A 13,711-nucleotide genomic window follows, 5' to 3' on the forward strand; every position below is an offset into this window, starting at 1 on the left:
TTCTTTGAGTCAATCTTCAGGGCCAGATGAAGTCTTAACGTGCAGTACATTTCAACAGCTATCCCAGGAAGTCCCAGAAAGACCAGAAGCAGAGTTTCCTCCTGATGAATCTATCCCATCACTCCCTTTCTAGCACTGTCTCTGGTGGGTCTCTGCCCTGCATGGGGCTCTTTTCTTTGGGGCTAGGAATTTGGATCTAGTCCCAGAGGCTGCACCATCAAGGATGTCTGGTTCCTCTGTGTTAGGAATGCATCCTCCGCCCGGGCTCCTGCTCTCTCTCAACTTGCAGAGGAATAGCCTGGCTCTGCTTCAAAATGGAGCTGAACCCTTTGTTTTGTTCTTCTTGTGTTTGTATACATTTCATAAGGTGGAAGCACCTTATGAAAACTCACCATCATCCTGGGAGTGGGACTTGGGGGAAAAGAAAATCCATCAACAGCTGAGATGGCAGGTTTAGAGCTTAATAGGTATTAGCAGAATATTTTACCCAAACATCTATCTTGCCCTTGGTAATATGTTATCTTTGCCAAGTGCCCATCCTGATAAAACGTTATTTCTGTCAAGCTGAGTTTCTGATAAAATCTTCTACCCACCTCCCTTCCCTAAACCTGTTGGATAAAACCTCATTCTTCATTTCTGATTTTTTCCCAAGGGACAATTTGGATTTAGCAGAAATGGGTGTAAAGGGGGGTGGTGAGGGTTTTTCTTCTCTTTTTCCTTCATTTCAATGTGGATACTCATGAGAATGAGAATGTAACTTTAATGGAAGTCAAGCTGATAAAGGGGGATTGGAGGCTGCTGCAAAAGGGAAGGGAAGATAGGAGACCAGGGACAGGCACTGACAGGCAAAGGGAAGCTCAGGCAAGCTTTTGCTTGCTGTTCTCTTGTTTTTAATTTACAATTGAGCGGAGGAAGATAACATTGATTTAGGTGACTTGGCAGTTTACAGGCAAGTGATGCTATTGAAGGAATCAACCACATTCACAAAAACACTTGCTTCCTCCTTTTTTTAAAATGATATGCTAGAATGTGCTTGGTGACTCCCTAGGCATCTGCAAATTAAGAACCTCAGTTGTCTTTGACAGCTAGCTCTTCCTCTTTACCTCCTTTCTCACCTCTTCCTTCCAGTGTTTCATCTGGCCCAATTATATGGTGAACTCCGCAGGCCAGAGTTGGGTCTTCCGGTGGAATGTGGCTTGGGGGTAACATGGCCCCATAGAAGGCCAGGCAGGAGTGGGCGGGGCGTGTGGAGGGCAGTGGCTTTATCTCAGAGCTGGTGGGTAGTAGAGGAGATGAGGTATGTCAGAAGGTCCAGAGACAGTGGTGCAGATCAAGTCATGTCCACACCGAAGCCAGAGCTGCTGAAAAGACCAGAGGTGGGAGCAAGTGTTGTCCTACCCTCTACATTAATCTTTACTACATGCAGAGCAGGAGAAGAGAACTTTTACTTGTACTTGGCATGTACATAATTTCTGGGTCACTAGTCTGATCTCTGGTTCACTAGTCTGAGCTCTGGTAGCATAGTGCCTGAGGCCCTTGACTGCTAACCAGAAGGCTGGTGGTTCAAACCCACCAGCCACTCCTCGGAAGGAAGGTTGGGCAATCTACGTCTGTAGTAATACTGCCTTGGAAACCCAAGGAGGGGTCGCTGTGAGTCCGGTCTGACTCCACGGCACATAACAACAACAAAGTCTGATCAAAGGGAGCTCTGGTGGCACAGTGCCTAAGGCATTTGACTGCTAACCGAAGGCTGGAGATTCAAACCCACCAGCCACTCCTCAGAAGGAAGACTGGACAATCTATTTTTTCTGTAGAGATACCACCTCAGAAACCCAAGGAGGTGTCGCTATGAGTTGGAATCTACTCGGCGGCAATGAGAGAGTCTGAGCAAACTGACCACCATCACTGGCATGAATTATGAAGAACACTTTCTAGATGCTAGTCATGGATTGCACTTATCTTTCCTCTTCAAGTTCTAGGGCATTTGCAACAGAACAGCCCTCCAAGCCCAGAAAATAGTATCTATCAGTAGAGTGTGTATTGGGTAATCCTTACCCATCTAGAAGAGCAAAGGACTACAGTTCAGTTCTGATGCTGCCCAGTTAAATACATAATGATATAGTGTAACTGCTTTTTAGGGTCCTTTTTATAAGGATCCCTAACTCTTTTCCATAGATTTGAGTTTCAGTCTGATATTCCACCTCTGAAATTAGATGCTCACAACAGTAGACACTGCTATTGTTGTTGTTAGGTGCTTGCAGTGTAGTAAATTACTTTGTGTGGCTTTTCTACCCATAAGTCTTTGTAAACTCCAAGGTGGGATTTTCTATGAGCAACTGAGGAGCTCCTGATTGCTGAAGGTGTCCACCTGGAGTATTTCTGTTGGGAGTGGCACAAAACAATGTTCTGGGAGGTGCCCACTCTCTCTCAGGTGCTTAGGGTTCTGATGCTATGATTGGCTAGTTTGACCACCCTGCCGGGCTCAAAAGGAGGCCTCCTAGAGGCAGAACTCTCTCTGACTGCTGGTCGAGGAAGATGTGCTGCTGAAAGAGACAAGGGCTCCTGAGACACGCGTTGCTGGGAAAGAGACGCAAGAGACATGCATTGCTGAGTGAGACACCAAGGGACCAGCACTGCTGGGAAAGAGACTGTGAGAGACTCTTGGCTGAGGGACGGTGGGCTGGGAGAGAGACTGAGCTTTCTTCCTGAATTTGAGTTGTAGACTGGTGCTTCCCTAATAAACCCTGTAATCTGTGAGTTCTGTGTGGGCACTGCAGTGAATTATCGAACTCAGGAGAGAGGTGGTGGGTGCCTTGGGAGGAACGGTTGGTGAAAGGGCTGGAGGGAGGCAGCATGTCTGGCCTTGCAGTAATAGGCCTTGGGTTACTGCTGGTAATCCTGCCTTCCCCTTGTAGGGTTAGAGGAGGTCAGAACATGTGGCCTCCTTGTCATTTTTGCAGTGCTCTTGAGTCGATTTTAGATTCAGCGATCCCATGTGAACAGAGGAGAAGTGCTCCATAGGGTTTCTTAGGTTGTAATCTTTATAGGATCAGATTGCCAGGTCTTTCTGCCATAGAGCTGCCAGATAGGTTTGAACTGCCAACCTTTTAGTTAGCAGCCAAGTGCTTAACCATTGTGCCACTAGGATTCCTCTGGTGGCGTAGTGCCTAAAGCATTTGACTGCTAACTAGAAGGCTAGCGGTTCAAATCCACCAGCCATTCCTTGGAAGGAAGGTTGGGCAGTCTACTTCTGTAGAGATACTACCTTGAAAACTAAGGAGGGGTCACTATGAGTCAAATGGACTTGACGGCGGTGAGTTTTTGGAACATTGGGAAGAATAAAGAAGCAGGAATGGTGAGGGCAAGGACTTTGCTGACTTATCTGGGGTCCTTAGACAGCTCCTGGCTGCTGTTGAATTCTTTCATTTTTCTGTAATTTGGTCCTGACATTACTGTCAGTACTTTCCAAAAAAAAAGAAAAAAGAAAAAATCATTTTTGGTAAGTGAATGTGGCTACCAGGAATGACAATTTGAGGTTTATGCCAACTATGTCTCTACAGATATGGAAAAGATTGTTTTGAACAGTCTCAGTGTGATGGATGAAAAGCGAAATTTAGAAACATGCGAAACAATGATCCCATGTGACTCTCTTGATTTGAAGAAGATTTTAGTTACCAAAAAAAAAAAAAAAATCAAATCTCATTAAAAATTTTGTCTGTAAAATATTATTCTCTTTAACACATGTTACTCACTACTCTTGGAACATATTAGTGAGGTTTTATAAGGGCTATGAATATTTCATATAAAATAACATACTTATTGCAAATTTTAAAGAGAAAAATAGATCAGTGGAAAAATACAAACTCTTTCATCTTGAGTGCTATCAAAAAGAAAATTAAGAAATTCTGGAATATTTCTGCAACTGATTCTATAGTCAAGAGCCACACTGATGGTTTAGGATGCCCTGTTTACATTTGGCAAAGATTAGAACCATCATGCTTATTTTGCTGTTAGCTTTGATGAATGTATGAGGGAGAGAAATTCTGACCACCTGTGCTATATGTATGAACTAGGGACTCAAGACACATTGGAAGAAGAAAGACTACCTTCCCAGCTTCTACCATTGGAGACCACTACTAAAGCTGATGGTATCTTTGAGGCTGAGTGAAAAGGTGGCTGAAGTGCATGAACTAAGTGAGGGCAGAGGATGAGCAAAGATGACTGGAACAAGAATTCCTTGTGCTCTGCTCTCACATGCTGGTTGATTCTCAGGAGCAGGGATGAACATCCAGGCACATTTTCCAGGGTCCATTGGATCATTACCCTCTACCAGTTGTTTTCCAAACTATCCAGTAATGTAAGAGAAGACCTCAACCTTGCCCTTGGGTGATTCAGTTATATATAAAAAAAAAAAATGCATTAAATACACTCTTCTTTACCTTGGTGCCATCTTGAATGTTACTAACAAAATCTTTCTGTTCCATACTTAGATTCCTCAAACTGGAATAGGAGGAGCCAGATTTAGAAGCAGAAGGATTCAGTTGCCCTGTGAAGGGAACAGTAGTTCAAAGACCAACTACTTCACACTTTGAGAGCTTAGGATATGTGACAGGAATATCAGAACCTTAGGGTTCATTGAACCTGCAGTTTCACAGGGACAAGATATCAACACCATTGCTCATTATGTTACACTTTTAAAGCCTTTATAGCAAAAAATCCACTGTGGATAGACAGCAAACTAGGGCCAAAACTGTCTTCATTTTCTTGGCTTAATGAAGCTCTTTAAAACAGGATTCTTGAAAAGTAATTTCCTGAAGGGGGAAGGTCCAGTCTCCTTTAGGCTGTTGTGGGATGTGAACCCGGCTGCTTTCCCTGGCCTTGTGGTTGTGGATTCTCTTTAGAGACTTGTGAGCAGCTCTTTCCTTACTGTTGTTTGGAGATCCAGAAGATCGCCAAGTCTTTGCTGGAACTCAAGTTTGCTTTTGCCAAAGAAAACTTCCAGAAAATCACTTTGGGGAATTTTTGGGTAAAACATTTCCTGTTTACACCACAACAAGTGAGCAGGCTCAGTATGTCATCCTTGCCGTTTTCCTTCCCACAGCAAATCTGGTTGTTCTGTGCTTCTGGATAGGAAAACAGTTCAGCCTGGACCTCTTTCTTACTGTGACTTGCATGCTGCCTAGAAAAGCTTAGGACAAGTTAGCAGAGTCAGCTCTCCTGTGGTCACCCAGTGATCACAGTTCAAAAGAAAAAGTGAAACTTTTGAGATCAAAATGAGTTTTTCTAAAATGACATTGGCTACCATAGTTAATTTAATTTGAAAATTTAAATTACATTGAGGGAGGGTATGAAATTTGTGCATTAATTAAAAGAAGAACGTTGTGAGACCCCCGTGACTGTGGCCCTTGTTATCCTTCGGGTTGGAAACTGAACTTACTCCTGTGGCTTCCAGCCGAACAGTAGACAGGCACATGGGGTGAACACTGACATCAGGTAAATACTTGAAGTGATCAATCATGGGAGAACAGAAAGGCAGTGTTTGCACAGGGGTGACAGCTGGGGTTGGGTTGGCGGAGTGCATGGGAGGAAAGGATCACTGGGAAGAGGTAACTATGGGGAGGAAGTGGAACGAGAACTGTTACATTGTCAGAATTGCAGTCAATGTCATGAAATGTAACTTATGAACTGCTGTAAGGAAAATGAATTTGCTCTGTAATATTTCACCCAAATCAGCATAAAAATTTAAAAACCCCAAACAAACATTGGGTTAAAAAAAAAAAATCACAAAAAGCTGACTCAGTGAGCTTAGTTGTATGTAGAAGATGAAAAGTTGAAGATTTCATTTGGATGAAGGGACCTACTTGTCAGGAAACTGTAAGATCTGTTGGCTGGGTGTAGACCCTGCTTCTGAAAGAAGCTCGCATCGTTGGAGGGGGGAATTGATGGGAGGTAGAGTACCAGACAGCCTCTGGGAGAGAAAATCAGGAAGAACCTATGTTACAAGATGGGAGCTACTCTCTAAGCATGTGACAGAGGCGTGGGCAAGGGAAACTGAGCCCAGTCAGCTGTACTGGAAGTAAGGGTGGCACCTAAGACCTTTGGGTCTAAGCCAGCTGTTAACTTCACCTTAGGAAGCCAACAGGTCTGCTAACAAATAGAATGTATGTTGTCTTGAGGAGGCAGAGGGTTGGGGAAGTGCTTTCACCAGTGGTTCTCAACGGTGGCTGAACGTGAGAATCCCATGGAGGTGGCTGCTTCCCAGAATGCATATAACTGGACCCTCCCCTCTAGAGATTCTGAGTTAATTAATCTGGGATGGGGCTTATGCACATCAATATTTTAAAAATGTTTTCCTTGTGATTGTAAAGATAGAATTGAGAACTATTGACCAGGTCCAGAGAACGAAGCAAGGGATTGTCCTTGTTTGGAGAAGAGGAATAGGAGATGTGCAGGTATGGTGCAAAAAGACAGTTGATCTGGAGCCCATGAACCTTGGTTCAAGACTCCCCAGTCTGCCATTTGTTGCTGGGATGATGTTGAATAACTTAAATCATGTTTCTAGTTCTTGGTGTTTTTACTAGTCAAATGGGGATAGTGGGAACATGCGCTTCATTACAGTGCTTCATGAATTAAATTGGGATGGCATGTACACAGCACCCTACACTGTACATGTACTCAGAAGGAGATCAATACGTGCTTGTTGAATTTCATACGTGACCTTGAAGTAGATGGAGTTTCTTCGGAACATCGTCAAATGCAAAATATGGCAGAGATAGGACTGATGAATATTATCCCTGGCATCTTTGAGTGATGCTGGCAGGAACAGGGAGAGACTGGCGACAAGGAGACTAACTAAGGAGACCAATTTAATGTTCTATGACAAGGGTCCACAACTTTGGCCTGTGTACCAACTGAGGACCACCACCTGTTTTGCAAATAAAGTTTTATTGAAACACAGGTACATCCATTTATATGTTCTGTGGTTGCTTTTTTGCTACAAAAGCAGCATTGAGTAGTTGCAACAGAAACAAGTATGGACCACAGTGTCAGAAATATTCACTCAGGGTGTTTATAGAGAAAGTTTGATGGCTTTAGAATAAGGTAAAGGCTTAGTTTGGGATGGAATGTGTGAAACAGAATGAGAAGAACAAGTGCTTCAAACATCAGGAAGGAAGAATTGGCAGGCCTTGGTGACAGATGGAAAGTAGGGAGATTTTGCCACATAAAGGTTAGGGATGCAGTGTCTCTATCATGCAAATGATGCAGAGGGAAAGCTTTCCTGGCATCTCTGGGTGAGTGCAGGGGTTTAGGTTCCTGGACGGGAGAGTCTGAGGTTCATCATTGCTGGTAGGGCCTCCTTATGACCCCTTGGCATGGGAGCCCTCCGGGCTGTGATGGAGCCCTGGCCCCACCTTCTTTAATGAGTCCCATGGTTTTACCCATGTGCAGGTCGTGGGTAGCACACACACTACTAAACACTATCACTGTCACTGCAGAGATATGCAGATGCACACAAAGTTGATTCAGATCATCACTTAGGACATTTTGGATGGCAAGTGCCTAATCTCTGTCCCTGCTCTGCGCAGAGGTTGATTTTCAATTTACCTTCTTTGTTCTGAATCCTAAGATGTTTGATTCTTAATTGAGAACATTTATCTCGAGTGGATTCAGAGAATCAAATCCAATGATAAATTCATGTTTGTTGAGAAGTTTTGGAGGGGAGGAAAATGTCAGCCAAGGTTTTGAATAATGTCTTGTTTGGCATTTGAAACTCAAAGTGGGCTGAACTGCACATCTATACACGCAGACACTGTGACAGAAAGATGCACATGGATATAAATAGCCTGTGCACACCAGAAAAATAGCAACCTGGAAGGAAAGGTAAGAAAGAGGCAAAGGGAAAGAAGCTTAGACCCTGTCCATGCTTACTTTACCTGTCCTTCCTTCAGGTTTAGTGGGCTGGGAGGGAGAGGGGGATCTGAGTATCTATTCTGCTTAGGCCTGATGCTAAGTAATACATGTTTTTTGTGTGTATATTTGTACGTGAGGGTCCTGCCCGGGCTGACGTAAATGGTTTGCACTAAACTACTAACCTAAGTGTTGGCAGTCCATAGCCATCCAGCTACACCACAGAAGAAAGACCTGGTGACCAGCTTCTGTAAAGATTATAGCCAAGGAGACCCTGTGGAGCAGTCGTGCTCTGTAACACAGAGTCAAGTCATTAGTAACGGGTTGAGTTTTTGGTTGTTATTTATTATGTGTGTATGCCTACTCACACCTTTGTCCCCCATTTCACACAGATGGGTACTGAGTCCCAGTATTTCTCGGTTAGTGGCAGAGCCATAATTCAACTCAGGCCCTTATTTTGAAACTCATGTTCTTGCTACTCGGCTTGATCTGTGTGCTTTCCTTCTCACTCCCTCTTCCCCCAGCGTTCCATGTTACATTAAGGTAGCTTTGTATGTACCTGGGAGTTTAAGATTTGCTAGACTCATTTTTCTCATTTTCTGTTTGTTTTGTTCTAAATGTTGATCCTTCCATTCTTTCTGCAAATGCTTGTTAAGTTCAGGAAGTGCACCAGGCCCTGGAGATAAAGAGACTGCCTATTGGGCAATGCCACTCAAAGTGTGATCTGTTGACTCTATTCATGGTTCCCAAACTAGTGGTTCACACCAGGTAGAGAAATTAAGCATAGGCATTTAGAGTATCTGGAGCAGTAGGACATTGTGCCTTAATGAACTAGGTAGAGATCAGTTTGTTGAACTCAAGTTATGAGTCACAGGGCAAGCTCTGGACTGGTCATGCATGTCATGGCCAAGCTGTTTTCCAGGATGGATTGGGGCAGGAGGAGCATGAAGAGACTGGCCATTCACCACTGAAAGTTGGCTGTAAAAGCTAGTGCAGTGAGGTTACAATGGCAACCCATACACAGCACTAGGGGAATGTTCTTGGGAGTAACCCACGCACATCAGACTGGAAGAAGATCATGTCTGAAGGCTGACCCTTTCACTTTCCTGTTCCGTGAGAAGGTCAGGAGCCACCTGAACAGAGGAGTCAGAAACTGAGAACTGAGAAGTAGTCCAGGAACAAAAGTGAGCGTGAAATAAAACCAGAGTGAGCTGTGAACTTGGCAGGACAACAAGGCTACATAATAACCTCTGGTTATCTGGCACGGGAGTCAACCTCTAGACCATGAAGCCATGGAAGGTTATTGCCGAAAGGAGCCTCGAGCCCATCTCTAGGACTTTCCTTTTGAGAAGAAGAAACCATGGCTGAGAAAGTAGAAGGGGCTTTCTTAAGATAATCTTTCCAACCAACCAACCAACTGGCACTGATCACTTTATCACTGCTGGAGAACTTCTTACATACCAGGCCCTGGGCAGAGAATGAGTTGCATTTTTCAGTACTGGCTCTGCTCGGGAATGCCTGGTGTTTATTATCTTGTGTGTCTCTGCTGGTGACAAAGCTATAGAGTTTTAAAGTAGAGAAAGTACAAGTCCTTGAGAGCTGAGTCTGGTTAGAAACCATTTAATGTCTTTAAAAAAAAAAAAAAAGCAGCTGCTGTCAAGTCGAATCCAGCTTGCGGCAGCCTAATGTGTGTCCAAGTAGAACTGTGCTCTGTAGGATTTCCAGTGGCTGAGTTTTTCGGAAGCAGATTGCCAGGACTGTCTTCTGAGGTGCCTCTTTGTGCACTTGAACTACCGTCCTTTCAGTTAGTGGTCAAGCACATGATTGATTTGTGCCACAGGGACTTTATCTGATGTGTAAGGAAGATGCTGATAGTGTTTTCCCCGGTAACTCTGGGCTTGTAATTGCTTACTGATTACATCTTCATTTTTTAAAAAATGTATAAGCCCACAATCAGAAATTAAAATTCATTTCTTATCCAAAATGCAAAATGTGGGGTTTTTGTGTATGCACAGGGAGACAGCTTGGGGGTAGGAGTGCACGGGAGGGAAGGACACAGGGAAGATGTGGCTATGGGGAGGAAGTGGGAGGAGAGCTGTTGCATTGTGAGAGATTATAGTCAATGTCGTGAGACAGAGTGTATGTGAACTGCTGTATAGAAGATGGATTTGCTCTATAAACTTTCACCCAAATCACAATAAAAAAAAAAAAAAAGGCGGGAGGGTTGGGAGAGGAGCTAGAGCTCTGAGCAGGCCCCTGTGGTGAAACGTACTTGCCCCTGCGCTTTGCTGCTAGCTGGAAATTGACCTGGCTAAGGCCAGAGGCAAGATGGTTCAGAGATGCTTCATTAAAAGGTTTTTTGGCCACTTGCTTCCATAGGCCACTTTGAGAACAGCTCTGTGTTCAGAATAGTGGTGGCCTTTACTAAATTACAGCATCAATTCATCTTAGCCTTAATATCACCAAGCCCATCAGGAAATGGTTGCAGGAACTCATTTATACTTAGTGCTCAGTATTTGGAAATCTTCCTTAAACCTCTCTCCACCCTCGCTAGGTTGGTATTTGTGTCCCAGTTTCACAGAAGAGAAAACTGAGGCTCAGAGAGTTTAAATAACCCCTTCAGAGGACAAACTTAGGTCACATTTGTTAATTTTTCTAGAGACCTTGAGACTCAGGTCAGTTTCCCAAGAGCTTCCTAGATTTCTGCTCAAAATGCTGTCAAATCCTTTCCTGGGGGTGGAGGGAAGACCCTTCAGACCCCAGGGCATTTGCACCTCCAACTCAGTGCACAAACACAGGAGCATGGCAGAGTGCAAAGTCAAAGAGACCTGACTTTCCAATCCGCTTTCCAATCCAAGTGTTTCCAATCCGCTTCACCACACTTGGCACAGGGTTTAAGCTTTCAGAGTGTCAGTTTCCTCATCTATAACAGGGATGCCTATACCATCTTCTTGTGTTACAGTAGTGACTTAAGAATTTGTCATAGCACTATGTGGCTGTAACTCTAACTCTCTGGCAGCAGGATGCCCATCTTAGCCCACCCCTGCTCACAGGGTCTGTCTGAGTTGAACAAACACAATTGCTTTGAGCTGCCTATTCTTTTTCATTACCAGTGGAGCCAGTTTGGTTTTACCAAACAGGCAGGTTTTGCAAGCCTGGGTGGGAGCTCTTAATTGGCGAGCTGGGTCACAGCACAGCCTTGATCTACTGATGATCTCATGTCCCCACAGCCTCTGCCTTTCCCTTTCATGTGTGGCCCCGGCAGTGGAATTCAGGGAGTCCTATTTGTTGCATTGATGGAAGAGGACCAGGAGCTCAGACGTTTAACCCTGAGGTGATTTAAGAGGGGAAAAAAAAAGGAATCCTGTTTGTTAAGACCCAAAGCTACATCAAAAAGCCCTGGGCAGAGCTGGGCTCAGCTCTGGCAGCACAAGGTGAAACCTTCAGGGCGTTATTCAGCACAGTCTTTGATCCTGAAGTTTTGTGAGTCACAGAGACTCCCTGGGACAGTTTGGAAGCTCAGTGGGGTCTGAGCAGGAAGGAGAAAAACTCTGAGTATGGAAAAAGAGGAGCTGGGTTTTTTTTTTTTTTGACCACGAAGCTGAGAACAGTAATTTTCTAGAGATGTGAGTTTTGCTTAGTACCTTGCAGCAGTGGTTGAGTGTGTCTGACTCATGGGATTTCTGCAGCGTGAGAGCAGAGAGAAGTGGAAGCTTTGAGTATGTCTTGTGCTCCTGGGGCTCCTCAAAAGTAAGCCTGCATTGAGTACCTACTGTATACACAGCCTCTTGATAACCATCTTGGGAAATGGAGTTTTTAAGTAAATATGTATTTTTTTTAAAGTGCACATTTGATTGTATAGCCTGTTGTGAAAGTGTGGGACAGTGAATAGTGTACAGACTTGGGTGTGGCAGATTCTCAGAACACCACTGAGTTCTGGTTGTGTGACTTGGAGAGGCATCCATACCCTCTCTGTGCCTCCAGTTGCCATTGCAGGGTCGTGGGCTTATTAAATGGGGTATTGCCAGCAGTCAGTTCAATGTTGGCTATTTTTCTGGGAAGACCTTGAGATTAGTCACGCTTTCTACTTTTTTCTTCCTCATTGCCCTGTGTTTGTTATACTTTTGTCATGGGTGCATGCATTCACCTTTCCAGCATTTTATCAGCCGTTATGAAATGTTACCATAGATACAAGGAAGGCCCAGCTTTTGCCCTCATTGAACTCAGAATTGTCATAGGAAACATTTGGTAAAAGGATTTACCACATACAGGTGGCAGGTGCATGATTCCATAGCACTATGTAAAAAATACTATTGGAATATGCTGAAGGATATTTTTGCTAGGGATTGAAGAAGACTTCAGCTGGGAGGTAAAACTCCCAAAATAGGGTTCTGAAGGCTGAATAGGAGCTCAGTAAACTTAGTTATTAATATTTACCTCCTTCTTCTTTACCTCTTCCTCTTCTTCTTCCCCTTCCTCCTCCTCCTGTCTTTCTCCTTCTCCCTGTTGTTCTCCTTTTCCCCTTTCTCCTCTTTCCTATTCATAATGTTTTATTGATAAGAAACAAGTTTTGGTGGTGCAACGGTTAAGGCATTTGGCTGCTAACCAGAAGGATGGTGGTTCGAACTCACCAGCCACACTAGGGGAGAAAGATGAGGCAGTCTACTTCTGTGAAGATTTACAGCCTCAGAAACCCTAGGGGACAGTTCTACTCTGGCCTATAAGGTTGCTGTGAGTCGGAATCGACTCAATGGCAGTATATTTGGGTTTTGTTTATTCTTTAATTGATAAGAAAATCCACCTAGAAACGTGCCAAATAGGGAGATGAAGACAGTACGTTTAATTAGGAAAAATTATATGTTGATTGTCTTTCTCAACAGCATATTAATTTTTATCACCATAGTAAGGCATTCTGTTCCTAACTTTGTTCCCAGTTCAATCTGGATGCATTTATTTGTAACTCACTTTCCATCTGCTTTGCCTTAAAAATTAGATTATGAAAGGAGCGTTGCTATGTAGTAATGAGTACCTCGGGTACATGGAGGGGTTTGAAGCATGTTTTTTTGGTGGGTTAACTCTTAGCCACTCTTTCTGTACCCTCAGATGGGAAGCCGGTGTCCCTCTCTCCACTGGAATCCCAACCACACAGCCCCCGGTACACGGCCTCCAGCCAGCGAGAGCGCGAGAGCCTGGAGGTGCGCATGCGTGAGGTCGAGGAGGAGAACAGGGCCCTCCGCAGGCAGCTCAGCCTGGCCCAGGGCCGGGCCCCAGCCCACCGCCGCGGCAACCACTCCAAGACCTACTCCATGGAAGAGGGTACTGGGGACAGCGAGAACCTTCGGGCAGGCATCGTTGCGGGCAACAGCTCCGAGTGTGGGCAGCAGCCGGTCGTGGAGAAGTGTGAGGTAAGGCCCCAGAAGGCAGCCCTCAAAGCCTGGGCTACCCTCACCCCATACAGAGTCCTTCTGGAGGCACAGCTGAGTGCTAGGAGAGCTGAGATTCTTGCCTCGAGACTGGGTGCGAGTCCAGCTTAGTTACTCACTTTATTATGTATCCTGGCAAGTTGTTTAGTCTCTGAACCTCTGTTTTCCCATCTGGAAAATGGGGTAATAAGACCTATTCCACAGAGATACTAAGAGTTAAGGGATGGTGCTTACCCTTGACTTCTTTGTGGTTTATTGCAAGGTGACCAAGGTCTCTATAGGCATAGTCTTCCTGCAGGGCACGTTGTACTTGGACTGAGGTGTGAATGCTGCACCCTGGCGGCATGGACGTGTTGAGCAGTTCTTACTTCACTATGAAG

At 44.5% G+C, this 13,711-nt stretch overlaps 1 protein-coding gene across 1 annotated transcript in view; it reads left to right on the forward strand.

The window, feature by feature from the left end:
• LOC103208507 (LARGE xylosyl- and glucuronyltransferase 1) overlaps nucleotides 1-13,711 on the forward strand; it is a 705,596-nt gene that overhangs the window by 166,337 nt on the left and 525,548 nt on the right. Inside the window, exon 2 of the mRNA XM_007954215.2 lies at nucleotides 13,012-13,313. Coding sequence (XP_007952406.1) covers nucleotides 13,012-13,313 — 302 coding nt within the window. The remainder of the gene's footprint in view (nucleotides 1-13,011; nucleotides 13,314-13,711) is intronic.

This window comes from Orycteropus afer, unplaced genomic scaffold (assembly GCF_000298275.1).
Source record: "Orycteropus afer afer isolate SDZICR_OR568_19922 unplaced genomic scaffold, OryAfe1.0 scaffold00446, whole genome shotgun sequence".
NCBI classification, from domain to species: Eukaryota; Metazoa; Chordata; class Mammalia; order Tubulidentata; family Orycteropodidae; genus Orycteropus; species Orycteropus afer.